At 56.3% G+C, this 11,360-nt stretch overlaps 1 protein-coding gene across 1 annotated transcript in view; it reads right to left on the reverse strand.

Moving 5' to 3' along the window:
• pi4kb (phosphatidylinositol 4-kinase, catalytic, beta) overlaps positions 1-10,915 on the reverse strand; it is a 31,942-nt gene extending 21,027 nt beyond the window's left edge. Inside the window, 4 exon segments of the mRNA XM_059644103.1 lie at positions 8,444-9,197; positions 9,199-9,407; positions 10,005-10,098; positions 10,692-10,915. Coding sequence (XP_059500086.1) covers positions 8,444-9,197; positions 9,199-9,383 — 939 coding nt within the window. The 5' untranslated portion in view covers positions 9,384-9,407; positions 10,005-10,098; positions 10,692-10,915.
• Between the last annotated feature and the right edge of the window lie 445 nt (positions 10,916-11,360).

The following is an 11,360-nucleotide window of genomic DNA, read 5'->3' on the forward strand; positions in this document are numbered from 1 at the left end:
TTCTCATCACGGGAAGAAGGATGGAGTGAGATGGGGCTTTCCAGGTGGGGGTGGGAGGGGGGGGGGGGGTCGTGGCAGGGAAAGAGGGAGGGAGGAAAGACAATTTGACATTCCGGATCCAGAGCACTCTACTGGAAAAGGAGAATCAAACAGAAGCACGAGCAACCAGATGCACACGGGATTATTACTGCAAACTGAAACAGAAACAAAGAGATAGATTTGAAGCCTCTGGCAGTAACAGGATTTCCTCGGTTCGGGCAGCCATCGCTCAGTGCTTTTTTTGGGAGGGGGGGGGGCGTGGGGAAGAGAAGAGATGGTGTGTGGAGGTTTGGGCGAGCTGGCTCACTGACTGCTCACGAGTAAGCTCTCGCTCCCACAGGAGAGACTTCGCTCCGAACGACGTGCGCTGTTAAGGTCTGACAGAGCGGATTAAACCTTAGGCCGAGAGAAAATCTGAGAACACAGCACGGACTGGAGCCTAAGAGATTTCTCTCCCTGTCCCTAGGAGCGTTTGATGGTGGGGAGGCACAGTGTGGAAGGAGCGTTACTCTGTATCTAACCCCATGCTGTCCCTGGGAGTGTTTGATAGGGGGGGGGGGGGAGGGCACAGTGTAGAGGGAGCTTTACTCTGTATCTAACCCCGTAGAAGAGATGACCGAGTTACGGGCTACTAGAATTGAAAGGATTGAGGTTAGTAAGGAGGAGATGTTATCAATTCTAGAAGATGTGAAGGTAGATAAATCCCCTGGGCCGGATGGGATTTTTCCGAGGATTGTCTGGGAAGCTGGGAAGGAGGTGGCAGAGCCTTTGGCCTTGATCTTTCAGTCCTCATTGTCTACAGGTTTAGTTATCAGAGGATGGGAGGATTGAAAATGCTGTGCCCTTTTTCAAGAAGAGCAGTAGGGATGACCCAGGTAATTATGGACCTGTGAGCCTTACGTCTGTTGTAGGAAAAGTTTTGCAAAGGATTCTAAGAGATAGGATTTATAATCATCTAGCAAGCAACAATTTGATTGGAGACAGTCAGCATGGATTCGTCAAGGGCAGGTCATGTCTCACAAACCTCCATTGAGCTTTTTGAGAAGATGACCAAGCATGTGGATGAGGGAAGGGCAGTAGACGTGGTGTACATGGACTTCAGTAAAGCCTTCGATAAGGTTCCACATTGTAGGCTATTGGAAAAAATGCAGAGGAATGGGAAGGAGGGAGATTTAGCAGTTTGGATTAGAAACTGGCTTTCTGTAAGAAAGCAACGAGTGGTGGTTGATGGAAAATATTCAGCCTGGAGTCAGGTCACTAGTGGTGTGCCTCAAGGATCTGTTTTGGGATCACCGTTTGTCATTTTTATAAATGACTTGGAAGCAGGCAGAGGTGGTTAGGTTAGTAAGTTTGCAGATGACGCTAAAGTCGGTGGAGTGGTGGACAGTGTGGAAGAATGTTGCAGGTTGCAGGGAGACTTAGATAAACTGCAGAATTGGGCTGAAAGGTGGCAAATGGAGTTTAATAAGGATAAATGTGAGGTGGTTCACTTTGGGAGGAATAATAGGAATAATAGGAAGGCAGAATACTGGGTCAATGGAAAGATTCTCGGGAGTGTGGATGTGCAGAGGGATCTTGGTGTCCATGTACATTGATCCCTGAACGTTGCCACCCAGGTTGATAGTGCTGTTAAGAAGGCTTGTGGTGCGTTAGGTTTTATTGGTAGAAGGGTTGAGTTCCAGAGCCGTGATGTCATGCTGCAACTGTACAAAACGTTAGTGCGGCCTCTTTTGGAATATTGTGTGCAGTTCTGGTCGCCTCATTACAGGAAGGATGTGGAAGCACTGGAAAAGGTGCAGAGGAGATTTACCAGGATGTTGCCTGGTCTGGAGCGCAGGCCCTATGAAGAAAGCTGAGGGACTTGGGTCTGTTCTCATTGGAGAGAAGGAGGCTAAGAGGGGATTTAATAGAGACATACAAGATGATCAGACGATTAGGTAGGGTGGACAGTGAGAGTCTTTTTCCGAGGATGATAACTTCAGCTTGTACAAGGGGGCATAGCTACATATTGAGGGGTGATAGATTTAAGATGTCAGAGGCAGGTTCTTTACTCGGAGAGTGGTAAGGGCGTGGAATGCCCTGCCTGCCAATGTAAGGAACTCAGCCACGTTAGGGACATTTAAACAGTCCTTGGATAAGCATATGGATGATGATGGGATAGTGTAGGGGGGTGGGCTTAGATTAGTTCACAGGTCGGCACAACATCGAGGGCCGAAGGGCCTGTTCTGCACTGTGTTGTTCGATGGCGGGCACAGTGTAGAGGGAGCTTTACTCTGTATCTAAGCCCATGCTGTCCCTGTCCTGGGAGTGTTTGATGGGGGGGGGGGGGGGGGGAGACAGTGTAGAGGGAGCTTTATTCTGTATTTAACCCCATGCTGTCTCTGGGAGTGTTTGATGGGGGGGGGGGGAGGAGTGTAGAGGGAGGTTTACTCTGTATCTAACCCCCATGCTGTCTCTGGTGGGGGAAAGGGGGCACTCTAGTGGGAGCTATACTCTGTATCTAATCCTCATGCTGTCCCTGCGAGTGTCTAACGGGGGTCCTGACACCAGAGATGCGTCTCCCTGTTCGCGCAGGCAGGGCGGAGGCAGCTGCCCTGCACAGAGGAAATGCCAGCAGAGATAGGAGCGAGGCGAAGAGGGCCGAAGCACCCAGTCACCAAAAACAAACGCTGCCCAGACTTACACAGCCGTTGGCTCCCTCAATAGTGTCGTTACTGGATGAGGGTGTCTGGGAAACAGCAGAGAGTTGATTTTTCACAAATCCCTTCGTCAACAAAGTAAAATCCAGCCGTAAGAACACTGCAGGCCCACTGCCACACCCCCCACCCCAAACTCCCCACGAACCAACTGAGAAAGCGGACTCATCACCTCCTTGTAAATATTGCATTCACCAGCCTCCGTAAGCTTCCCCCGAGCACCCCCCTCACGCTTCTCTGCACGATTCAAAGCCCTCGCGATGCCGTGCGCTCTCGGTTAGCCAGCTGACCGCGCTCCTCAAATTAGAGGCAAAAACGCCACCCTGGGTTTTGGGTGGTGGGGGGGGGGGGGGCCCACTGGCGCTGCCCGTCTCTGATGCCCCTCAGCCGCCAGCACGGTCCGGAGGCTGGCTGGGAGCACAATACCGTCGCGATAGCGGGTTTTGGGCCCAAACGATTCGGGGAGCGGGTGGGAGAGTGATTCTATTCTGCTCTGCCATTCGACCAGCCGCATAGCAGATCGGGTCAGTTCACCCCGTCCGACCTTCCACCCCCACAAGATTACAAATCTCGGCCCCCTTCGCTGCCATTTTGAGGACGGAGTCGCCCAAGAGATGGGGCTCGCTGGAGCCCGACCAGATGACGCAGGCCATCTCACTGGGGTTAGGGGCAGCGGGAAAGGGTACTGGCACGCTCCCTCTCCCCTCGACTGTCACAGAGCAGCGTTGGATCTTCCTCTGTGCGTCGGGTTTCGCTCACGGTGGGCGTGAGAAGGAAATCTGGCTCCTATACCTGGTCAGGCCAACACGTGGCTCGGGACCCTCAGGCTGGTGGATAGGCTTCACACTAACCTGGTCTCAGGGCAATGAACACTGGCTGAGCCAGTGACACCCACATCTACCAGAGTCTAGATGTCAGAGAAACCCTAGGGCGTTTCGGTGGGGGGGGGGGGGGGGGGGGTGGTGCAGGATAGGAGACCATTTGGCCCATCGGGTCTGCACAGACTCTGAACAAAATCCCAGCCACACTTGCCCCCTTCCCTATTCCTATGACCCTGCATTTAGCACGGCCAATCCACCCTAACCCGCACATCCCTGGGCACTACGGGAGAAAACCGGAGCACCCAGAGGAAACCCACGCAGGCATAGGGAGAATGAGCCAGGGGGTGGAATCGAGCCCGGGTCCCTGGTGCCCTAAGGCAGCAGCACTAAGCACTGAGCCACCATGCCATTCTGGGAATTACTGACAGAGGGTGGTAAGGAGGAGGAGGCAGTTTGGGCCTACGTTGGTGCGGGGAATGGGTCGCCCTGACCAGTTCGCTCCCCCACCCAATCCCTGAGAAAAACTGAGTCACACTGAACAAAAGCAGGAAAAACCCGGAAAACCTCGACACCCGAGGCTCTGTCGGAAATCGGAGGGTCGAGTCGCTGAGCTCGCTTGGGCCCCGAAGCCATTGTTTTATTTTATCAGCTTAAGGCTGCCCGTGAGTCGCGGTTGGGGGGGGGGGGGGGGCTGCTGAGGCGACCCACAATGCCAGCGGGGTTACCACCTCACCGTCAGCGCACAGGACTGCAGCTGACCTTGGCCCTCGTCTGAACGGCGCTCGGACGCAAGATGTCGACATGGGGCGGATCCGAAGCACACAGCCTTCCTTCCTGTTTCTCAGGCTCCGCGAGGCCCATGGCGCAGACCGACCTTCTGTTTCCTGGCCATGAGGAAATCAGTACCCGGCAACGAAGGAACGTCTCCGCAACGTGCTGTAACCACAGCTCACAGCGGGAATTTGGGTGGGGGGGGGGGAGGAGAGACAGAGCTGAAGGCACAGGAGCAGGAGTAGGCCTCAAGCCTGTTGCGTTGGCCAATAAGATCATGGCTGATCTTTTAGTGGCTCAGCTCCCTTATCCCACCCGCTCACCCTAATCCCTTTGCTGTTCCAAAATCCATCTTTGCCTTAAAAAATAAAATTCAACGTGGGCAGAGAATTTCAGATTCTGAACCCTTTGGGCGAAGAGGTTTGTCCTCAACTCAGTCCTAAATCCGCTCACCCTTTATTTTGAGGCTATGCCCCCCTCGTGCTAGTTTCTCATGGCACCGGTAAGCTTCTCTTACCTATTCCTTTCATAACATTATGGGTTTCTGTAAGATCTGCCCCCCAAAAGCCTTCATTCTTCTAAACTCCAATGAGTATAGGCCCAAGTCTGCTCTCTCTCTCCCTCTCTCCTTGTTAGCCAACCCCGGTTGGGGCAGGGGGGGGGGGTGGCGCGGCCGAGAGTGTGCGAAGACAATTGCACAGGGAGAGAGAGCATCTGCTCCCCTGGGCGCAAAGTGTGATGGCTATCGAGCGAGGGATTTGAAGACAAGACAAAACGAGGCAGAAGTAGGGAGCGCAGGAACACGCCTCCCCTCTTTACAGAGAGGGCACAAACCCAGGGGGTTTGGGGGCACACAGCTTTAAGCTGGGGAGCGGCGCATTGGTCTTATCTGCAGCTCGCTGTCTACAGAAAAGGGGGCTGTTGCAGAAATCCCTTTCGGCAAGGCGTCGCTCAGCAGCTGTAACACCAAACACAAGCAGAAGTTGCTGGAAAGGCTCAGCAGGTCTGGCAGCCAATGTGAAGGAGGGAAGGAGAGTGGAGGGCGTGGGGAAAAAGAGAGAGAACACAGAAATCTGTGGTCTGGGGACCCTTCCTGAGCTGGACCTGCCGAGATAATGCAGCAACTTCTGTTTTTATTTGCAATTTACGGCATCCGCAGTTCTTTCAGTGTTTGCTCAAGGCAGAAACGGGTTACAGGGGTGCGAGACCACAATAGTGCCCCCATTGCAACATCGGAGAAACCCTGCATGATGGGGAGAGAGAGAGGCAGGTTTAATCCCCAAGCATTGTTGCACTTGCGAAAGGAGAATGGGAGGTCACCACCAAAATATTTAGCCCGAGGGAAGCTGTTTAACAAGATCCCATCGTGATAAACATGCGGAAGCACACTGGGAATATTCCCAGCCCAGTCGTGTAATATCCCAGTCTCATGACGATGATTCAATCAGATCAATCTATCAGGGAAAGCAATTCATCCTTTCATCGTCGAAACGCTCCTTATTGCTGGGATTGGCGGGTGGGTCAGAGTCCAGGCTAAACCAGCCACTGTTTACAGTTCACCCACACACACTGGGGCAGTGCCACCCAATTCCCCAAAATACCAACACCCCACAGCTCCCCGCACCCCAGCGCCAGTCAGGAAGCAGAGTGTGGGCCAGGCAGAGAGGGATGGCGTCCACACGAGAGGGGGGGGGGGGTGGAGAGAGAGAGAGAGAGGATGGAGCGGGAGTGATTGAGGCGAGGGAAAGGGGGTGGGAGAGACGGGGTGCCAGAGAGAGAGAGAAAAACAGGGAGCGACAGGGCACACAGAGATGGGGGAGGAGATGTCACAGTCTCAAGCACTAACCCCCCACCCCCCCGATCACCCCAGAGAAGGGGCGGGGCTGGAAGTCGAGGTGATATTGCGAGCCTGCCAGTGTTGGACCCACCCCAGCCCCACCAACTGCTGTACAAAGTCCAAGCAACTAACCCTATACCTGACTCTCAGGGGATTTCAGAACGGGCATCATATCAGGAATGTGAAAGCAGAGCGCTTCAACACATGCATAATTCAGTGCTGGCGTTTGCTGGAGATCTGATATTGGGCCTCGGTGCCGTGGAGAGGATGGTCAATAATTGAACGCTGTCAGCAGCGAGGCAGGTCAGCCTCTGCCCTGTGGGTCCTGATCAACGAAGCTCCGAATCCTCTAAGACTTAGCGCCCCTGTTGGTGTAAACCTCCTGCCACCCCTCTGCCCCACAACGCCCCCCAGCCCCTGGCACCACGCACACCACTAACCCTGTGCTGATGTGTCACCCTGGGTAAAGGACACTCCACCTCGGGCACAGGCGGAGAGACCCCAAGGTGCTCCCAAAGAGATCAGCGTGACCCTCCAACTTGGCGTACTCTGCGACTGACTGCGCCAAGGCATGCCCAGGCTGCCCGCACATATTTCCGACAGAGTTTTGGGGCTGGCTTTGCAGCCATGAGCTGAGCACAAGGGTGCCATCTCCAGAACACACACTGAAGCAACACCGACACAGCATGACTCACCCTGAAACTATCTTTGAGGGATTCCTGTCGCAATGAGGCAGCCAGTTCAGAGCGAACTAACAGCCAGGCAGGAACTGGTTCGGCTGCTGATTGCAACACATACCATCGACAACCACCGCTACCCCCCCAGAAAAAAACACACACACACGGAGTGACCCAGGCCAGGCCCATACCGTCACCTCAGGTCAGTGGCTGAACACTGTTCTATTTAACATGGGTGCCATCTTGTTTGGCATTCACCTCCCCGGCCCCCTACGCCCACCCCTCCCTGCCTCCTCCCCCGCCCCCTACACACCCCCCCGCCGCCTCTACCAACCCCCCCCTCCCTGTCACCTCATCCAGCCCACTACACACCCCCCACCCGGCCTCCGTCACCCCTCCGGCTCCCTACACCCCCTCCCTATCTCTTGTCACCTCCTACAACGCTCCAAGGCTCTAGGCAGGAGTGTGAGCGAATACCGACCCACTTGCCCTGGATGGGGTCAACTCTGATAAACACTCGAGAAGCTCGACAGCGTCCAGGGACAAAGCGGTACCCCCCGCTCAGATTGGCACCACACCCACAAGCCCCCGCTCCCTCCGCCACCGACGCTCAGTCGCAGCAGTGTGTACCGTCTACAGCGACTCCCCGAGTCAGCACCTTCCGAACCCGGGACCCCCACCTCCTAGAGGGCGGCAAGGGGCAGCAGGGAACACCAGCCCCCTGCAAGCTCCCCTCTGAGCCCCAATCACATGCCCTCACACCCCACATCCCCCAAACACACACATGCCCCCAGCATGCGCGCACGCATGCACGCACACAATCCCAGCTTGGAAATATAATCCTTCAGGGTCAAAATCCTGGACTTCCTCCCCGAGGGCACTTTGCAGTGGTTCTGCTCCTGGGGGGGCGGGCGGGGAGGGGGGGGTGCTCCTACAGCACGTGGTGAGGAGCCGCAGCGGTTCAGTCCTTTCACAGCCCCCAGGAGGAGTCAGGTCAACGTTGTGGAACTGAAACAAACTCGGGCTTCATTTGGCTGAACAGATTCCTGGGCACACTGTCTTGCTGGAGCCCCACATCTGCCTGATGCACACAGACAACCATCTTTACAGACGTGGCGATCACACGCGTGTGCGCCTGCCACGCTTACTGCTCTCTGCTTGAAACAAACACAGCGGCTTGCCAGCCCGAGTTCTGCTTTTTACCCCCTGTGCAGCGCAATCAGTTTCCACAATCAAAGCTGAGGCGTGCGCTTTCGGCTGCTACCCCCACCGACCCCTGACCCTAACCGCGCTGCGCTCCTGCTGCCCCCCCCCCCCCCCCCCCCCACCCCGGGGCCCAGTCACACTATTCCTGCTCCTCCCCCCACGCCACATACCCAACATCATTGTTCAACCCCCCCAACGCTTCAAATGGAGGTTTTGAGGGTGAGGGAGAGAGGGGGACGCGGACAGAGGGGCAGGAACGGGGTGGGGAGGGGGCAAAGGGGACAGGAATGGGTGGGAGACAGAGGGACAGGAACGGGGAGGGAGCCGGAACGGGGTAGGTGGTGGTGGAGGCAGAGACAAACACCGTGGTGGGGGGTTGGGGGAGGTGGTGCTCACCTCGTCCGGCTGGCTCTCCACCTTGGGGTTGCTGGCCGTTCGCTTCAGGCCTCCGCCCAGGCTGACACTGGCGGCCGCGTCCGACTTGGAGCGCTGGTGGGTGCGCTTGGAGGGGGACAGGCCCGCGTCAGGGGCCACCGGCGCCGGGGGGTGACGGTGGTGGTGGGGGGTGGCGGTGGCCCCGGGCTCCTTCCGGCGGGTCCCCGGCACCCCGCCAGCCGCGGCGGGCTTCAGCTCATCGGAGAGGATGAGCTTGCGGAGCTTGGTGCCGCGGGAATGGTGCTGGGTGGAGATGTGCATGTCCGAGGAGTAGGCCCCCAGGAGCCAGGCGCACTGCAGCGAGAAGTCAATGCTGTAACGGCAGCGGTGGACCACGTACGGTTTGATGGCGTCGCCGACGTCATCGTCCATGTGCACGTACATGTTGAGGAGCTGCGGCAGGTAGAAGCCCACCTCTTCGTGGCGGAAGCTGAAGAGGCGGTTGCCGATGTAGGCCTGGACCCCGGGCTCCTTGGAGTTGTACAGGTACGAGATGGCCATGGAGATGTCGAACAGCTTGGACTCGAACAGCCGAAGCAGCCACGACTGTCTTGCCGGGTTGTAACGCTGGCGACGGCGCGCGGCTCTCACCGTGTGGCAGGCCCGCTGCGTCACTCCCTCTCCGTCATCGTCCTCCTCCTCCTCCTCCTCCTCTCGTATGCGAGGGGCCGACAGCCCGTTGGCAACCGGAGGGGGGGCTCCCTGCCTCGGCGTTGTCCCCCGGTACCGTGGCCCCCGCTCCTTCTCCACCTTCTTCTTCTGAGCTTACTCCCCTCAGCTGCTTGACCTTGGCCAGCACCTCCTGGCAGGTCCGGCGCGCCACCTCGGAGTCGATCAGGCCCTCGCCGAGACCCTCGCGGATCACGCCGAGGGATCCCTCCCCCGCAGCTGTGTCCCCCATGGCCGGGGCGGTGCTCCCTGGGGCCTGCGGCAGGTGTGGGGTGGGCGGGGGTGAGGGAGGTGGTGGGGGTGGGGAGAAGAGGGGGAGAGAGAGAGAGAGAGAGAGACAGAAAGAGTAGAGGTTAATTTCACGCAGGTGTATTGGCGTAGCGCCTTTCGCATTCCACGGGACAGCTGAGTGAGGTCACCGAGGCACAGCAAGATCCCACTGACCGCGACGTGAGGGACGGGTTTTTTTTTAAAAATTAATGCCATTTGGAGGAGATAGATTCGTTGGAGGCCCCGGCATGTCTTGCTCTACCATCCCCAGCCCTGCTCCTGCCCACCCTCACCCTCAGCACCCCACTATCCCCCACCTTCAGCCAACCCCCATACCGTCCCCAACAGTGCCCTGCTACCACCTCTGCTGACCCACCACCCACCTCCCCGACAGCGTCCCGCTAACCCTCTCAGAGCCTACCACACCCACGTCCCTGACAGTGTCCTGCTAACCCTCTCAGAGCCGACTCGCAACCCCAACCCCGCTCACATCCCCACCGCCCAGCCTTGGCACCGACCCTCCCCAATAGCGCCCTGCTACACCAACCCCCGGCCCGGGGAGACGCGGCCGATGGTTTAATACCCGCCCTGGGTGCACAGCGACTATCGTCTGCGTTTGATGCGACTCGAATCACTTGTCAATCCGGGAGGACATTCAGGGGAAATTCAGGAAGTTACTGCAATAAAAAAAGAAGAAGAAAAAAGTGATGCTCCTCCACGTCACCTTCAAATTAATTCTTATAATTTTCAAGTAGCTAGCCCCTATCCTCCCACACACTTTTCTAAGTTCCTCCTCCAAGCTTCAGAGCCAAACGCTGACATTTGTACAGCCTTCCAGGGCAGGGCTTGCGTGCACTAATGTTTCGAGCTTTCAATGGAACTCTAAGAGGTAACAGAAGTTGCCGGAAAAACTCAGCACGTCTGGCAGCATCAGAGAGGGAAACAAATGATCAAAGTTAGCGTTTCGGGTCTGGCGACTCTGATTTTTTTCTCCTTCACAGATGCTGCCTGAGCTGCTGAGCTGTTCCAGCAACTTCTGTTTTGTTCCTGATTTACAGCATCCGCAGTTCTTTCAGTTTTTTATTGAGACGTTTTCTCCAGTGTTTGATTACTCAGCGAGCATCTGTGGAGAGAGACACACACACAGACAGAGTTCAGGGACCCAAATTCAGAACTGGAGTCTGAACACGAGCCCCATTTCTCTTTCTCTCTCTCTCTCTCCCTCCCTCCCTCCCCCCTCAGAAGCTGCCAGACCTACAGAGTTTCTCACCACCAGTGCACACAGCGTCGGCTTTAAGCAACTGAAGGCCCAGTTTCTCTTATACAGGGTGGAGACAGAATCAAAGGAAATTGGAAACAAGATGCCCTGCAGTCAGCCTCTGAATGTACTGAATTCAACAGCAAGTCTTGGAAGCTGGACAGTGGAAAACAGAACGCTGATCCTCTATCTCGCGTCGTGCTTCAGTGGAACAAAGTAACAGGAGAGCGTGACCTGCGAGCGGTTTCTCGCAGGGGCTGAATGAACAGGTCACCTTTCAGATTCAGTGGCTAAGTCTCAAAGCTGATTATCTTCAAGCCATTTATAACGGAACGTAGGCCACTCACTCGCTGACTTCAACATTCATGAGGCACCAGCAAGCAGAACACAGCAACAGGAAAGTAATAAACTACAAGGTGTCCCCCACCGGTACTGTACCCCAGCATTATACAGTGACAGACCCCACCGCCCACCGGTACTGGATGGGTTGGGGGGGGGGGAGAAAGAGAGTGGGACTGGGAGGTGGGGGGAGATGTGTAAGAGAGTGTGACGGATGGTGATCGAGAGATGGACACTCAGTGTGGTGGAGGGGAGAGACGCAGAAACACGCTCGTGTTTGACATCAGTTTTCCGAGGCCCTGAAACGGCCTGTGTACCCACCTCGCCCTAAAGCTGATCTCC

This window comes from Stegostoma tigrinum, unplaced genomic scaffold (genome assembly GCF_030684315.1).
Source record: "Stegostoma tigrinum isolate sSteTig4 unplaced genomic scaffold, sSteTig4.hap1 scaffold_514, whole genome shotgun sequence".
In the NCBI taxonomy this organism is placed as follows: Eukaryota; Metazoa; Chordata; class Chondrichthyes; order Orectolobiformes; family Stegostomatidae; genus Stegostoma; species Stegostoma tigrinum.